Source organism: Anomalospiza imberbis, chromosome 4, assembly GCF_031753505.1.
Source record: "Anomalospiza imberbis isolate Cuckoo-Finch-1a 21T00152 chromosome 4, ASM3175350v1, whole genome shotgun sequence".
NCBI lineage: Eukaryota > Metazoa > Chordata > Aves > Passeriformes > Viduidae > Anomalospiza > Anomalospiza imberbis.
Genome location: NC_089684.1, coordinates 73,085,286 through 73,103,401, shown reverse-complemented (window position 1 = coordinate 73,103,401; position 18,116 = coordinate 73,085,286). Strand labels below are relative to the sequence as shown.

The following is an 18,116-nucleotide window of genomic DNA, read 5'->3' as shown; positions in this document are numbered from 1 at the left end:
ATAAAATTAACTTGCAGGAAGTAATATTTTTTTCCATTCTTTCCAATGTTGTGATGTTTGTTTTTTGTTTGGTGTGTTTTGGGTTTTTTTTTGAAGGTTTTATGTTTCCAGCTTTCTGCTGTGAATTCTGTTCTCTCAGCTTTGGTGCCTTGTGTGATGTGTAGTCACTGTTTCTGTGATGAAGTTTGCGCTTAGAGGATTGAAACACTAATTTCAACCGTTGTTATCTTTCAATTATTTCAAAAATTCAGATAAAACCTCATGGGAATGTTGTATTTTTGGTGTGGAATGATGGAACCTGTGTAAAAGTGATGTTAAAGTTTTTATGTGAAATGTCAGTAAGGCATGTTTGCAAATTACTCTTTTTTCCTCCCCTACATTTATTTACATAAATGATTTTTGATTTGTTTATGGGATTAAAAAGTGGTTGTTTTTAATGCAGTGCTGAAGTGATACTGTTAGTAACCTTGCAAAAATTTTGCATTAACATTTAATTTTTATGTAATGCTTCACTACACTGAGTCTTTCATACAGTCCTCCTCCTGCCAATGCCTCTGTGTTAGGGAGTTGTGGGAATGTGACGGGGATAGGCAGGATGCAAAGTGCTCTGCAGCAAATTAGTGGCTGGGTGAGGTCGTTCGTCTGGCAGAGCAGCCTCTGCTTATTGACAAGTCACAGCACTGCTCATGTAGAAATAATTTTGTCTCCAGAGAAAAGAGGATGGAGAGCCCTGGGAAAGTGTCTGCTTTTGGGCTCAGTGTGGGGCAGTGAGGATCACAGGTAAAAGACAGCTCGGACCATACTCCTAATAAATGCATCAGCCACGGCTTTTGTCCATGAGGGAATTATTTATAGATCATTGTGAAACCAGCATTGACACAATGAAATCCTGTGTCTCACTGAGATAGCAAATGTGTCATGCAAATAGTAACTAAATTTATTTGAGTTCCAAAGCAGCAGCAAATTGAGTATGAACTGTGCAAGACTCCTGTTTCCCTCTGATGTTTAAGGGGTTGGTGTAAAGGTCCTGTGGGTGAGTTTAATAATTGTCATTGCCTGTAAAGCCCTGATGGCTTTCAAGGGTTTTCTGTGTTTGCTGTCCATGAAACACTTTTGGATTCAGCTTTAAAGCTGTTGCCCACACATAGAAAATGGTGACTTTAGTTAAACATTGAAATTAATGGTCCAAATCTTAAAAATGAACATTGAGTATTTATCACTTCTTGCCTTCTCTGTCTCTGAAATACCAGACAGTTATTTAGCAAGAGGGAGAAAGAAAAAAAAAATCTTGTAATTTGTGATGGAGTTGATGGTAAAGGTCTAAATGCTGCTTGTCCTCCTTGCTTTGGAGGGTTTGGGTCAGGGTTAGCTGAGCTGACACCAACACGTATTAGCTCAATCTTGGCGAGTCCTATTTAATATTTTATTGATGGTCTGGATGAGGGGATCGAGTGCACCCTTAGCATGTTTGCAGATGACATGAAATTCTGTGGAAGTGTCAGTCTGCTGGAGGGCAGGAAGTTCTGCTGAGGGGTCAGGGCAGCTGGACTGATGGGCTGAGATCACCAAGCTGAGGGTCAGCAAGGCAGAGTGCTGAGTCCTGCTCCTGAGTGCAGCAAACTCACGGAGCATTCCAGGTGACAGAGGGGCTGGCAAAGGCCCTGGGGGTGCTGTGACAGCTGCTGGACACGAGCCCAGGTGTGCACAGGTGGACAGGGGGATGTTGGCCCCTGGGCTGTGGCAGCAGGGCCAGGGCAGTGCCCGTCCCTGTGCTGGCACTGCTGGGGCACCTCCAGGGCTGGGGCAGCTCTGGAGAGCCCTGGAGGGGCTGGAGCGTGGCCAGGGCAGGGAACAGAGCTGGGAAGGGGCTGGAGAATTCCTGAGGGAGCTGGGAAGGGGCTGGAGAATTCCTGAGGGAGCTGGGAAGGGGCTGGAGAGTTCCTGAGGGAGCTGGGAAGGGGCTCAGCCTGGAGCAAAGGAGGCTCAGGGGGGACCTTGTGGCTCTGCACAGCTCCTGCCAGGAGGGGACAGCCGGGGGGGTCGGGCTCTGCTCCAGGGAACAGGAACAGGAGGAGAGGGAACGGCCTCAGGCTGGGCCTGGGGATGCTCAGCTTGGACAGCAGGAGGAATTTCTTCCTGGAAAGGGTGGTCAGGCCTTGGAAGGGGCTGCCCAGGGAGGTGGCGGAGCCTCCATCATCCCTGGAGGTGTCCAAGGAATGCCTGGATGCGGCACTGGGTGCTCGGGGCTGTTTGACAAGGTGTGGGGGGTGTCATAGGCTGGACTGGGTGATCCTGGAGGGCTTTTCTTACCCCAGTGATTCTGATCCTGTTAGTCCCATTACTCCTTCAACTGGGGCAGTGCTCGTGTTGTATCTGTGCCAGCTGCTGCTTCCTCACCTGTAATATTTAACTAATGGGGAGCAGTAAAGGGGCTTTAATTTTACAGCTCAATTTTAAATCGGCTAATTTCCTGGGAAATGCCATTTCACGGTTTGGGAATTGCCATGTGCTTTAAACTCTGCTTGTTAAACTTGCTGAGATGAGAAACTCACCCCTAAGTGAAGAGCTCTGCAGCTGTAGCACCTAACCAAGAACTGCTTTCACTCTTTCTAAAGTAGGGATTGTAATTAGTGGAACCATTTGACTCTGAGCCAGTTTGAACAGCCTGTCTTAGTCTAAATAAGACTCAAATGCTTTGAGCAAGTTTTGCCTCCCTTTTCCCCTATCAGGCTTTAATAAATAAATTAAATAATGAGATGCAAAAAGCTCAGAATAGTACTGCAGAGCTCTTGGCAGGCAGGAAAGCAGCTGTTCCTGCGGGTGGGATGAAGGGGAAAAAAACAAGTTAGGTCCCCAACCTGCCCTTGCTTGTCCCTGTCACAGACTACTGTGACAGCTCACCTTCTTCCCAGAGCTCATCTCAGCCAGTGCCACTCCTGAGAGCTGGGCACCACTTTGCCCTCTGCTTTGGGAATCATGTTTCCTTTCTGAGGTTTCAGCTCTGTGTGTTCAGGTGTAACAGGGGTTTGACATGACCTGGGCTATGGGAACCTCACCTGGTTAAGCACTCCCGGTCCAGGTACTTGGGATACTCGGAGGGGCTTTGTAATTGGGTGTGGGAGTTTTAAAATTTCCTAGGAAACATTGTGCAGACATATTTTAAATAATTTTTGTCATGAAACCATGGATTCTTATTTGTACATTTGCATAGATAATTTTAGCGTAAGAACAAAATGGTTCCTGAAAGCTGTTGTCCAGTGCCTGGTACCTTTGGATTTTTCATATGTCTAAGAGGAATTTATCTCCATGATTGCTTCACTTCTTACTCCTTGTGCTATAAATTACCTCTGACAGATTAATTTGAAGCACAGGAGATGAGAAGAAGTACTGACCTTATGATGCATTGATGCATCTGTGGTTAGGCCTGAGAAACATTCAGCTGGGATTTCCTCCTTTGACCTGAAGTTTGGTATTTATTGTGTTAAATATCTGAAATGAGGGCTGACACCAAGACTGCCCTTGGTGTTGTACCTCTGCTACGCCTGTGTGTGTTCCTCAGCCCCATAGCAGGGCAAAGAATAGCTTTGGGCCTGGAACAAAAATATATCCAAGAGGAAAGGAGCCTGGTGGACACCCAAGTCATATCAGCACCTTGAAATGCATCCTGGCACGGACAGTGCAGCGGTGGTGGAGCGTGCTGCAGGGCAGCACTTCATGTGACGTGGCTTATGGGGTTTCTCCTCTGCAGGACTCCACTTAAGTGGTTCTCCTAGTGCTCCGTCATAGGGCGCAGTGAAGTATAATTTCTTTGTTTGAGCAATTTTAAGCAGGAATGAACTTTTCTTTACAGGTTTAAGGGTGGGGACTGGGGGTGTTTCTCTTATAAATAATGTTTTAAGCCATCTTGGTTGTGAGTAGAGATAATGAAGTGAAAATGTAGGAAGCTGAATGGGAAAGTGGAACAAGGCAAAACCTTTTCCTTTCCTGTTTTTCTTAACAAACTAAGGCAAGCACAGCAGTATTTTGTGCACAATTCCTTGTTAGTGCAAACAGAATTTCAGAATCATGGAATAGCTTGGGTTAGAAGGGACCTTAAAATCCCTTGCATATTATTCCATTCCACTGCCATTAGTGGGAACACCTTCCACTGTCCCAGGCTGCTCCAAGCCCCATCCAGCCTGGCCTTGGACACTGCCAGGGATGGGGCAGCCACTGCTGCTCTGGGCACCCTGTACCAGGGCCTCATCTCTCCTGTAGAGAATAATTTCTTCATAATATCTAATCTAAACCCTCCTTCATCTTAGGGCCATTTCCTATGGACATTACCAGAGCGAGGAAAGATTGGTGATGACTGAATCCTAAATAAGAAGTTGGGACTTTTTTAGTTGTTTAATAATGGAGAGGTGGCCTCTCAGTCATGTTCAGCTTGGTGAAGTGAGGGGTTATTTCAAAACTTTGCATAACTAGTGTTGAGCTACTGTCTTTGTTTTTGTTGTCACAAATCTGTTGTGAGCAGATGGAATTTCATTTTTTCCCCACTACCATCCCAGAATAACTCCTTTCAAAGTCATTTTGGAGGCAATGGAAGAGGTGCATATGGCTGGGCTAGGGATGTAAGCAATGATTTTCACAGCTACACCTTCCCTCAGGGAGTTTAGTTCTCTGCTGGCTGGGTTGGATGTCCACAATTGTGGTATTTTTTTGATTGGTCTGTTTGTCTGTTGCATTTGTTTTGTGTTCCTGATTTTTCTGAAGGAAGAGTTTCTTTGTAGTGGTTATCAAGAGATCTGCATGTCAGATACTGCCTTACTAGAAGAAAAGATAATGTCCCCATCTTTCCCCCCACCATGCAGGAACATCTGTTTCTGCAGCTGAGGAATCAGGAGGCTGCGGTGTGACCTTCCTTGAACCAGGAGTGATTCACAGACAAACACTCCAGAGCTACTTACCCTAGAAAGAAATGCTAACAGGGCTTGGATTATAAAGATACTGTAGTGAGACTGTTGCTAAGGCAGCATTCACACAAACCACAAATTCTGTGTTATGTGTCAATGAGTGCATTGTTTCTATATTTTCAAAGTTTGTTCCAAAAATAAAATTGTTGCATGTAGTCTTTGCTTGATTAAAGTGTGCTTAAAAAGTCATAGAATCACAGGATGTTTTAGGCTGGAAGGGTCCTTATAAAAGCCGATCCCATTTCACCCCTGCCGAGGCAGGGACACCTCCCAGTGTCCCAGGTGCTCCCAGCCCCAGTGTCCATCCTGGCCTTGGGCACTGCCAGGGATCCAGGGGCAGCCCCAGCTGCCCTGGGCACCTGTGCCAGGGCCTGCCCACCCTGCCAGGGAGCAATTCCTAATTCCCAAGATCCCATCCAGCCCTGGCCCATGGCAGTGGGAGCCATTCCCTGTGTCCTGTTACTCCATCCCTTGTCCCCAGTCCCTCTCCAGCTCTCCTGGAACCCCTTTAGGCTCTTGAAGGAGCTCCAGAGTCTCCCTGGAGCCTTCCCTTCTCCAGGGGAACATTCTCAGCTCTTCCAGCCTGTTTTATTTTGTAGAAGGATTTTTTTTTTCCAAACTCAGCTTTTCTTGCTGCATCTTCTGCCCTGGTAAGGAATCAAGGATTGGTGTTTTAATAGCCAATAATATCTGTTGGTGCATTAGGAAATACCTGATCTGGATTGTAGAATTTATTGTGCAAATGCATTTAATAAAGGCATAAGTCTGTAGTGCCTAAACCCACCCCATTCCCGAAGGGATTTAGTCCAGTCCCAGTAAGGCTGACAAACTCACTCTGGCATACGAAAATCCCTCCAACTCCTCGCCTCCTGGAGTCTGGAGCTGTTGAGTTACTGGATGACTTTCACATTTGGTTTATTTGCTCAGGCTCTTAAATAAACACTGGGATGGTTTGAGTACCATGGGTTTATTTCATTCTTCCCAGGAGCTGGTGGAAAAGCTTAGTCTGGCTGGTGGAGTAATCTGTGTGGTTAAAGTGACCTATGCCAGCAGTAGAAAGTTTTCATTGAAGGGATTAAGATGATTTAATCAAAGCTACATGAAGTCTGGCCTTTTCTCCATGTGCTAAGCCAGGATTTTGGTTGCATGTTTGAGTCTAAAGTGCTGCAGCTGACTTCCCATCCCATAGGTGAGGGAGAACACGCTGCTGGACATGTGCTTGGTATTCACGTTTTTCTTCTGTCCATCTAGTCCTGCCTAAATTCAAGTCATCTGGATTATTCTTTATTTTTGAGTTTTGTTCTACTTAACGAAGGGGAACTTCTCAAGGAAACCACCTGTGTACACCTGTCTTCATTAGATACTCCAAGTGTTTGGTATTTAGCTCCTTTTTTTCTATGTTGTGTGGAATTGCTTTCATTAACATGAATCGTTTGGGGAAAATGCCACTCATGCTTTTCTGCAAGGGGTTGCAAATCATTCTTTTTGTTGCTGTGATAATGAATTTAGCACAACAATCTGTGGGAGGGAGAAGCAGCTGGCTTGAACTGGAAAAGGGAAGGGAGAAGAACTGATGAAGTGTTTGTGGAAGTATTTACGATTCTGTACCAATATGTATGTGGAAATGAGAAGTTCCTGTAAAACCAAAAATTAGGAGACAGCTTTTTTGTTCTTTCTTTCTTTCTCCTGGATATTGGCAAACATGAGTGTTGCTTGTTTGTGTTGTGAAGTTGGGAGGTTATTTCCAATTGTTTCTGCAGGTGCTGAAAGATAGAATCCTGGAATATTTTGGGTAGAAGTGACCTTAAAGACAGCTAGTTCCAAACTCCCTGCCATGGGCAGGGAGTCCACTATCCCAGGATGCTCCAAGCCCCATCCAGTCTGTCCTTGGGCACTGCCAGGGATGCAGGGGCAGCCACAGCTGCTCTGGGCACCTGTGCCAGGGCCTTACACCCTCCCAGGGAACAATTCCTAATTCTCAATATCCCATCCATCCCTGACCTCTGGCAGTGGGAAGCCATTCCCTGTGTCCTGTCCCTCTGTTCCTTGTCCCCAGTCCCTCTCCAGCTCTCCTGGAGCCCCTCCAGGCCCTGCCAGGGGCTCTGAGCTCTGCCTGGAGCCTTCCCTTCTCCAGGGGAACATTCCCAGCTCTCCCAGCCTGGCTCCAGCCCTGGAGCAGCTCCGGGGCCTCCTCTGGGCTCTCTCCAGCAGCTCCACGTCCTCCTGCTGCTGGCCCCAGGGCTGGGGCAGCTCTGCAGGTGGGCTCTCACCTGGGGGGCACAGGGACAGGGTCCCCCCTCCCCTGCTGCCCACGCTGGGACCAGCTCCGGGCTGGGGGGCTCTGGGCTGGGTCATGTCCAGCTCTCACCCAGCAGCACCCCCAGGTCCTTCTTGCCAGGGCTGCTCTCCAGCCATTCCCCACCCATCCTGTGTTTGTGCTCTGGCTTGCTCCAACCCGGTGCAGGATCTTGCACTTGGCCGTGTTGGACCTCATGAGTTTTGCCCTGTCCCAGCTCTCCAGCCTGTCCAGGTCCCACTGGGTGCCATTTCTTCCCTCAGGTGTGCCACCCTCACCGCTCAGCTTGCTGTCAGCAGCTGCTGGTGGGAGGGAGCAGAGCTGGAATCTCAGGTGTGTTCTTGGACCAGCGCTGACCTGGGCTCTGTTTCCCGGGCCAGCGATCACAATCCTGCTTGAGGGCCTGTCCGAAACCCTCCAGGTGTGTGCTGAGGGACTCTCAGGGGAGAGAGGCCATGTGGCTCAAGGGATTATGTCTGGGAGTAGATTCACTGAAATGAGGTGGAAAATGTTAAAATCTAAATAGATTTTAGGAGACTGTAGTGATAAATTTTTGGTTTATTATTGGTGCTCTGTGGACTTCTCCTCCCCTCAATTAAATTCTTCTCTGCCCCCTCCTTCGAGACAAATATTTACATGCCTTTCATTCTTTATAGTAATACACGTGAGGAGAAGGACTTTTCTGGGACAGGTAGAATATCTTTGTATCATATAAACATACAGACTTTTTTTTCTGGGGGACCACACTTCCCTTGTTCTCTGAGGTTTAATATTTTATGCTTAAAAGGCTAATTTTCTGTTATATTATTTTTACTACTTGTGGCATCCTTGAGAACATCTTCCTTATTAGTTGATCAAGGTGTCATTAAATTTTGATATTGGCTGAGAATTTGTTTCATTATAAAATTCAGTATTTTCATTATCAATTTCCTGATCTTTGCTTGTTCTTAGGGTGTTTTTTCAGCCAAAGTCCTTCTTTAAAAAGTCAAGGATTTGTCATTCTGTAGGTTCACAAATGCCCCTCTTGATTTCAGGATGCACTATGACTATTTTAGGGAATTGTATCTGAGGATCTGTGTCAAATTCTGGTTTTGAGGCCTGAACCAAACAGAAGTTAACAGCAATCTTTTTCCTAACTACTTTTATTTTTATAGAGATCAGTTTTCCCCAGCAGGTAGCACTGCTGTGTAGTAGCTTAAAATTTTTGAATGTCAGGAAGGAAATAAAAGGAATTATTTCTATCCCCATTAAGAAAGTGGGTCAGGCTGTGATGTTTATTTATAGATTGTCTCAATATTTTCACTTCAGTTGCAAGACTGACTGATCTTCGGCTTGTGCTTTTCTGTAAGTGCGACTACCAAGTTCTGAGCTCTGCATTTGGCCTAAGAATCAGCAGTGACGGAGGGTGGCAAGTTCGGAGCTAAATCAGAGTCTAAATGGGCTTATTGAGAGTTCAATGGATTATTTTGGGGTTTAGTGCTTAGGAAGAATAGGGCAGCACTTTCATATACGGCATTGGAAAGCAGAAGTGATTGCTGCTACTGCTTTTACATTTCTCCTAGAAATTTGGGTGGGTTTGCATTTGTCTGAGGACGTGCAGTAGGACGATGGTCCTCTGCTCCACAGGGATGGCCTGAAACTGCACTTGCTCTGATTCTGCTGGCCTGAAGGTTAAGTCAGCTGCTTAACCTCTTTTTGTTCACAATACAGCACATGTTCTGCCAATGAATGCTTTTCCTGGTCTTAAATGTAGGCCTGACAACTTGAAAGCTTATCAAAGTGAAGGGCTCTCCAGCTGGAGGAGACGATTGATGTCTGTCAATTCTGAGCATGTGGGCTTTAAAGAATTTGAATTATGAGGCTTTATTTACAAGGGTCACAGGTGTGCTGTACTGCAACTTAAATTATTGTACAGGTGCTTGAGATCCATTGAGTAACTGAATATTCCTAATTTTGGGAAAGGGATGAAAATTCTTCTTACAGACCTTGTGTGCATGAGCCTTTGATGATTCTCTTTGACCATTGCAATAATGTGGTTTCTTTGTCCTCTTGTTTTGCAGGGGTTTAAGTTTTGCAGTAAGACATCTGCAAGAGTTCTTGCCCCATGGTTTTAGGGGTCATTGTGTGCCAGGGAAAGAGAGGGATTGATATTTAGGTGCACAGTTTGTGGTGATTGGGAGTGGGATGAGCCCCATCCCCAGTGGTGCAGCTGTGAGGAGCAGGTGAGCAGCACTGACAGCGATGGCACACGGAGTGCCCAGGTGTGCTGGGCAACCTCACAGGGCACAGAGGGCACACAGGGGCAGGGCGGGAACGGGAGGGGATAAAAGGGTGGGTAAAGAACAAGAAGGGCAGATGCTTGAAGCCGCCTGGAGTGACGTGGTATTACTGTGTGTGGGGTGAAGCTTTCTAATGTGGTATGGTGATACTCTGGGTATTGTGGCTGTCTCGACTGTGCAATGTGCTGTGACATTGACATATTCTTTTCCTGCTGTAGTGACATGGTTTATGATGTGTGAGATGCATTTGCTTCCACTGTGCTCTGTTGTCTCCTCCTGCCTGATGTAAGACAACTCCCTACCACAAACCCCAGGAGCATTTTAGGACCACCAGGGAAGGATGAGACTCACATTCTTCTGGGCATTACAGACACTTTCAGCTAAATTATCCTTATTTCTAAGAATTAGGCCAAGATCCAGTAAGTGGATTTGGGAACAGATGGGGAAAGCAGAATGCAGCTGTCGGGTTAGATGAGCAGACAGCTGTTGTAGTGTCCACCATCTGCATGGCCAGTGTCTCAGTTTTGAGTGGTGGGTATGGGTGGCCTTCAAGGGGACCTCGTGAATTGGCCTTTTGTCATGGTAATGTTTCTGCATAAAATACAGGCACTGGGGAAGGTGTTCAAAGAAGTAAGAGTGCCAAGACTGGAGTTCTTGCAGTGTGAAAGCAGAGATCAAAGATAATATAGAGATAATAGAACAATGCTTGGGGCACCCTGGGACAGCGGAAGGGGGGTGGAACGAGATGAACTTTAAGGTCTTTCCCAACCTAAAACATTTGGTTTTCCATTATTATGCTACAGCAGTGACTTTTACATGAGTTTGCTCATATTGAGGACTTGTATCTCAGGAGACTGTGTATGTGGAAGAGAGAAGAGGAGAGAATTCTCTGGGCACCTGGAGTAGTTGATTGTCTTTGTTTGAGGTACCTGTTGCTGTGTAGGTAAAATCTTTATCAAAGTGGATTTTGCAGTAATGTCATTACCTTCATCTGTGAGACCTGGCCTGTAATTAAGTACATCTTCCTAGCTTTACCTGTGGTGTGGAACCCAGGTGGCAGAAGAAGGGATTTAGTTGTTCTTCATTAGAAATTCAGGAAATAGTTGTGTAGATTGTTCAACTGCTTCTCTCATCCCCAGTGTGCCTGATCACTATTCCATGCCTATAAATTAAAGCATTTTTTTATAATAAACGTCCTTTAACCTCAGTGCTTTTAGTGAGAACATGAGCAAAGTCAAATTATTAATCAATTTAGGATAGAAAGCATTTGCTCTGGTAAGAGGCTGTAACAGCCCTTTCTTTGTGCCTTCAATTCCAAATATACCCAAACCAGTGACTTTTAATTGTGAAGTGCTTGAGCACTTGGGAAGGAGGAGGAAATCTCATTGCTTGCATCTGTCTCTAGATTTAACAACTTCAAAATTAGGATGGACAAGGGGCTTTTGGGTTTGTTTCGTGGTTTTGGTTGTTTGTTTAGATTTTGTTTGTTTTGTTTGTTTTGGTTTGTTGTTTGGCTTTTGATTATTTGCTTGGGGTTTCTTTTTAATGAAAAGGCTGTGAAACTTCTCCAGACACAAGATGCTGATAAGTCTTCACTGTCAGTGTCACTGCAGTCTAACTGAAAGTAATACAAACCCATTTTGAGATCCAGTGATGACACTTAAGAGGCTAAATTCTAATGTGTTTTATAAACAAACCCAGCCTACTTACCTTTTCTGGTGAATAATGAAGAAAAGGCAAGCTGCAGTTTCTCTTTATTAATACTTCTGATGAAAATAAATATATTCAAAACCCTGTTGCCAGCCTGTAATGTACCTTTAATGTCACAATGCTTTGAAGTAAGTTCTGCAAAGTTATTTAATCCTAAATTCTGAGGTACTTCTTGTGAGTTTTTGTACTCACTAGCAACAGGCCTGCTTTAGATTTATTAGATAGTAATTAGTCAACAGCTTTGAGGCTTTGTCTTCTTGTGCAGTTCCTGCCCATGGAGGAATTTTCTCAGTGCATACTAATTTGTATTTGAAAAATATGCATTGCTAGTATTACTCAGGTTATTATTAAAGAAACTATGGATTTGTCTGGTGATTTCCAATATCAGATTTGGCTGTTTACCCAGGAGATACCATTGATTGCTGCCTGATTTTCTTGTGTTGGTTTTATGCTTTTCAGGGGCTCCCAGAATGAGTGGGAAGCAATTAAATGTGCAGAATATTTTTGCATAAAATAGTTCTTTTTGAAGTTCTTTTTTGTTAAATCTTCATACTTGTCATTGCTTCCCTTTTGTCTTTTCCTTAAAAAAAGCTGGAATAGGCAGCACTCAATGTTGGAGCTCTTTCAATGTGTGTGTTGTAGGTTCTTCTCCCTTAAACTCTTCTTTCCCTTTGGTTCGTATATATGGCAGTCCACTTGAAATCAGTGAAAAATTTAGTGTACACAACACTTGTGAACAGTGAAGCTTGAAACAAGCCTTAAGTATTGTGTGTATATGCATGTACACTTATGTATTTATGCAGTACACTTATGTATGTTTTTAATCTGAGTTTTGTGAATAGATCCTTGCAGTTGGTTTTTTTTACCCTGGAGGTTTTAAAGTTGATATTGTAGTTTAGAGCCTTGTAAGTACTGTAGTACAGGACCTGAGTTACTGTTTTCCTAGGGTGTAGCAGCTGCTCCTTGCAGAGCAGGAGATGTAATGTTCAGGTAGTAGGGAAGCACTTCCTGTGTAGCAGCCACTCGTTTCACCAAGTTAGCAAAGACAAGTGGTATTTGATGTCTTTCCATATTTTCTGGTGTCCGATTTCTGCATCTGAGTCATAAAATTATCATAGAATCACAGAATTGTTTAGTTAGAGAAGTCCTCGAAGACCATTAAGTCCAGTTGTTCCCCAGCACAGCCAAGGCCACTATTATTGCTCCATGTCCCCACGTGCCACATTCATAGGGCTGTGAAATCACCCCAGGGCTGGGGACTCCAGCCCTGCCCTGGGCAGCTGTGCCAGGGCTGGGCAGCCCTTCCCATGAGGAATGTCCCCAGTGCCCACCCCGAGGCTCCCCTGAGGCCGTTCCCTCTCCTCCTGTCCCTGTTCCCTGGAGCACAGCCCGACCCCCCCGGCTGTCCCCTCCTGGCAGGAGCTGTGCAGAGCCACAAGGTCCCCCTGAGCCTCCTTTGCTCCAGGCTGAGCCCCTTCCCAGCTCCCTCAGGAACTCTCCTGCCCCTTCCCAGCTCCCTCAGGAACTCTCCAGCCCCTTCCCAGCTCCCTCAGGAACTCTCCAGCCCCTTCCCAGCTCCCTCAGGAATTCTCCAGCCCCTTCCCAGCTCCCTCAGGAACTTTCCAGCCCCTTCCCAGCTCCCTCAGGAACACTCCAGCCCCTTCCCAGCTCCCTCAGGAGCTCTCCAGCCCCTTCCCAGCTCCCTCAGGAACACTCCAGCCCCTTCCCAGCTCCCTCAGGAACTCTCCTGCCCCTTCCCAGCTCCCTCAGGAACTCTCCAGCCCCTTCCCAGCTCCCTCAGGAACTCTCCAGCCCCTTCCCAGCTCCCTCAGGAACTCTCCAGCCCCTTCCCAGCTCCCTCAGGAGCTCTCCAGCCCCTTCCCAGCTCCTTCAGGAATTCTCCAGCCCCTTCCCAGCTCCGTTCCCTGCCCTGGCCATGCTCCAGCCCCTCCAGGGCTCTCCAGAGCTGCCCCAGCCCTGGAGGTGTCCCAGCAGTGCCGGCACAGGGACGGGCACTGCCCCGGCCCTGCCGCCACCCCAGAGCTGGCACAGCCCCGGGGCCGGTGGCCCCCAGTGGCCTCTTGCCCGCCTGGGCTCGTGTCCAGCTGCTGTCACAGCACCCCCAGGGCCTTTGCCAGCCCTCTGGCCCGGGCCGGAGCTGCAGGGCTTGCTGTGAGCCAGCGCAGGGCCTAACCCGAACGCCACGCCACAAACACGGCCAAAGCGTTGTGGGGCCAGAGGCCTCTGAGCCTGCTGGTGGTGGTGACAGGTTACGTGGGGTAGGACCTTCTACGAGAGTGGCCGGATGTATGTCAGGAGAGCTTTCCACATGCAAGTCCCTCATTCCTGGGGTGTTTTTACTTCTGGAGGTACTCCCGTGCTCCCTTCCCAAGGCTTTGCTCGCAGGCAAAGCCAGAGCGCTGTGTGGGACGTGTCCCGGCTATCCCAACCCCCAGCCCTGTGGCACTGTGGCACAGAGCACTGAGCATGGGGAACAGGGGCCTGTTCGCTTCTTACTGCAGCCTGGCGATCACTTGAGCTTTCTGTATTGGATGGAGAGATGACATTCTAATTTCAGTTTGCTTTTGTGCTGAAGATTTATTTCTGTCTGGGAGAGTGCTTATAGAAGAACATGCATGCTACTGCCTGCTCTAGCCAGGCAGTGCAGGCTATTTGTTTTCCTTTCAGAGATGTCAACTCTGATCAATTCTATACTTTTATTTTTATTAATAGATTTTAATGGTATTAATAGATTTTAATAATAGGTTATAGATCTTTAATATCCCTCATTTCTCCATAATGGCAGGAAGTTTAGTAAGCAATCTGAGAAACTTACAGATAAGTTTTTACTGATAGGGTATCAAAGAAGTTTGACTTACATTTTTAAAACTAAGTCCAATGTTTTGGTGAAACTTCATTGAATTACATTGATGTTGAAATGCTGTGGTTTTTTCTCTCCTGAGATGTGACATGCCTGGGGCTACAGTACTAACAGGATTATTTTATTTTATTTTTTATATTACTCTTGGTAGCATTTCTGTTGTGAATGAATTAGTAATTGCTTCCAGATAAAAGTGTTGCAGGAGTTCTATGAGCAGAGGTTCCCTGAGAGCTTACCACATGGCATGAGATTGTTTTTAGCTTGAGAGACTTGCTCAGGTTTTCAGAATCTCTGCTCTTGGTTGCAGGCAAAGTTCTGTCAGTGTTGATACTGTTTGATTCATGGCTTTTCCATGGATATTACATTCAAAAGGATGATTTTTTTAGACAAAAATACTAGATCTTACTGCCTCCAACTTGGAAGTTTCATTTGGTTTTGTGAATTCCTAGTTGGTGGATAAATAGTTTGAATTTTCAAAGATGTTGAAATTTTAAAAGAAGTATAAATCAACCAGAATCATGGAATGGTTTGGGTTGGAAGGGACCATAAAGCCCACCCAGTGCCACCCTGCCATGGCAGGGACACCTTCCACTGTCCCAGGTGCTCCCAGCCCCAGTGTCCAGCCTGGCCTTGGGCACTGCCAGGGATCCAGGGACAGCCCCAGCTGCTCTGGGCACCTGTGCCAGGGCCTCACACCCTCACAGGGAATAATTTCTGCCCAAGATCCAGCCTAAATCTATACCTTCTGTATGTGTATTTTTTAAATCTAATCTCTGTTTACACTGACATCTGTGTCTCCATAGAGGGCCCAGATGCTTTTTGTGCTTCCAAAAGTCTGAGTTTTTTCTTCATTTGCTTGAGTGTCCATTTCCTGCAGAACTTCAGTAATTGGCTTTTAAAAATCTTCACCTCAGTTTCTCAGCTTGAAAAGTATTGTAATAACTTCATTTATAGACAGAGGAAGGTGGTTTTTAAAAACCTGTGAGTTTTGCCTTTTTAATTTGAATCGGAGGTCAACCTTAAAAATGCTTCGTGGAAAAGAGTTCAGAAAATAATTTTTGACTCAGCCAAAATGTGTTAAAAAGTGAGACGTTAGCATTAGCAGATCACTGGGGAAGGGCAGAGAAAAGGTTCCAAGATACTGGTTTGAAGAATTTCTGGTCTTGCTTTCCTCTCTTTTTGCCAAGTTTAAATTTAGAGTGTTTTTGTTTTAGAGCTGTGTTGTAAGTAGGACAGTTGAATTTTGCCAGAGGGCTGTGATTTGCTCCAGCAGTGTGCCGACCATGGAGTTTATAACTTGCCTAGAAAGGAATCCTGGTTTGGGTGCCAGTGTGTACTCTACCAGAATGGGGTGTTTGGGCACCTTCAGGTGCTGCTGCCTTCTGCTGCCATTCTTCCCTGTCATTTATTTTCATCAGTTTCTGCAATACTTCAGCCATTTGTTAGAACTCATCTGGAATATTTTGTCTAATTCATATGAGAGAGGAATGCATATCCTAATGGTTTGGCTCTTGGTTTTCTTTTGCTGGAGTAGAATTTGCACTGTGCAGCATTTGCAGATGTTGATAACAATACAGAATCACAGAATGGTTGAGGTGGAAGGGACCTTAAAGCCTGTCTCATTCCACCCCATCCATGGGCAGGGACACCTTCCACTATTCCAGGGTGCTCCAAGCCCAGTCCAGCCTGGCCTGGGGCACTGCCAGGGATACAGGGGCTTGGGGGTCAGTGCAGCTCTCCATTCAGGAGATTGTCAAGGAGTTTGTGGAGTCAAATACAGAATGAGTGAGAGCTTGCGCCATGGCCTTCATCTGAACTACATGCAAGAATGGCACAGTTTGTGTAAATAAATAGTTTAGGAATAATTTTAGCTTCTGTTGGGGAATTCCTTTTCCTGGTTAGGTGGTATATCCATACATACAGCTTTGGAACCATGGCATCAATATGATAGAGAAACCATCACTCTTGAAGTGATGTCCTTCGAGATGTCATTCCTGAGGAACAATCATCAGAAGGCCTGCACAGAGAGTTCAACAGGAGACCCCCAGCTGGGTTTTGTTGTGTTGTAGTTGGTTTGTTTATAGTGGCTCTTAAGTAAATAATAATCTAATGATGGATCTTCAAAATTTAGAGAATCCTTTCTGAATGTTTAACACACTAATGTTTGTGTTTTTGTTTGCAGACTCACTGAACCTTCAGGGTATGTCACAGATGGGCCTGGAAATTACAAATACAAGACAAAATGCACCTGGCTCATTGAAGGAAGGTGAGTGTTGGAAGCAGCTTGGGATTTTGTGTTGCTTATTGGGACTTTTAGGTGAGTTTTATCTGCACTGAATATTGTTAGGTCTCACGATTCTTTCTGGTTTTTCTAAAAGCTAGATAGGGCAACACTTAATTGTTCTTGGTAAATAAGTTTTTGTGCAACTGAGCCCTTCAAACTGACTTCTGATTAAGAGGTTTGTGTTGAAACAGCATGTGGTGAACAAAAATCAGCGCACTTCTGTAAATAATGAAGGATTATGAATTACTTAACTGACATCATAGTGGGCCCTTTAGATGATGGGATTCACTGCACACAGGATTTTTCAGTAGTATGAGAAACAAGAGAAAGCTCTGAAAGCTTTTATTCATGAAGAATCCGTTTCTGAAGTGATGAAATTCAGATGTTTCTTTACTCATTGAGCCATGAGGACTTCAGAGGAACCATTGACCTTTAATTGCAAAGGTTTTCTAAACTGGGAGAAGTCTCTCAGATCTCTCCCCTCACTTTGCTGCCCTTCTTGTATTTGATCCTTATATTGCTTACAGCAATTTCTTGCACAGGTATTTAGGAGTAGCATATTTAATGTCTATCCTCTGTCACCTGATTGATGGTGCAGGAGTTCAGAGCATCTCACATGTTGAAATATATTTTTGATAGTACCAAGCTGGTGCCAGGACTGTAAGATCCATTTGTTTAGTCTCTAAAGCTTTTCTGTAGTCAGATATGATGCTGTGTGATAACATCTGTGTGTTCAGTCACATTCTGTGTTGTTCCCTGAATCTGCAGGTGGAGAAGGCTGTGAATTGGCAGGAGTCACGTGAGAGTGTGAGCTTGTACTGGACACTGCAAACTGAGGCCTCTTGGCATCTTGGGAGATCAGAATTTACTACAGTCCCAGAGGGCACATTTCCTCAGTCTTCTCCCTGTGTTTAATGTATCTGTTGCTGACATGCACAGATACTAGGGGACATGCTAGGGGATCAAGGCACCCCTAGCAAATTTGCCAGTGGATACTGGGCCATGTGGTGTGGGCAAGGTGCTGAAGGGAAGAAATGGCATCAAAGGGGACCTGGCCAGACCAGGGACATGGGACTGCGTGAGCCTGATGAAGTTACACAAGGCCAGGGGTTGGAGCAAGCCAGAGCACAAACACAGGATGGGTGGGGAATGGCTGGAGAGCAGCCCTGGCGAGAAGGACCTGGGGGTGCTGCTGGGTGAGAGCTGGACATGACCCAGCCCAGAGCCCCCCAGCCCGGAGCTGGTCCCAGCGTGGGCAGCAGGGGAGGGGGGACCCTGTCCCTGTGCCCCCCAGGTGAGAGCCCACCTGCAGAGCTGCCCCAGCCCTGGGGCCAGCAGCAGGAGGACGTGGAGCTGCTGGAGAGAGCCCAGAGGAGGCCCCGGAGCTGCTCCAGGGCTGGAGCCAGGCTGGGAGAGCTGGGAATGTTCCCCTGGAGAAGGGAAGGCTCCAGGCAGAGCTCAGAGCCCCTGGCAGGGCCTGGAGGGGCTCCAGGAGAGCTGGAGAGGGACTGGGGACAAGGGACAGAGGGACAGGACCCAGGGAATGGCTTCCACTGCCAGAGGGCAGGGATGGATGGGATATTGGGAATTAGGAATTGTTCCCTGGGAGGGGCTGAGGCCCTGGCACAGGGTGCCCAGAGCAGCTGGGGCTGCCCCTGCATCCCTGGCGGTGCCCAAGGACAGACGGGACACTGGGACTTGGACCAACCTG

General features: G+C 46.3%; 1 protein-coding gene across 3 annotated transcripts in view; it reads left to right on the top strand.

Annotated features, from left to right (window-relative positions):
* The window catches only part of ATRN (attractin), a 146,653-nt gene that overhangs the window by 18,425 nt on the left and 110,112 nt on the right, over window positions 1-18,116 (top strand). For all 3 annotated transcript variants that reach the window (XM_068189187.1, XM_068189188.1, XM_068189189.1), the window contains exon 2: window positions 16,304-16,387. In XM_068189187.1, coding sequence (XP_068045288.1) covers window positions 16,304-16,387 — 84 coding nt within the window. The remainder of the gene's footprint in view (window positions 1-16,303; window positions 16,388-18,116) is intronic.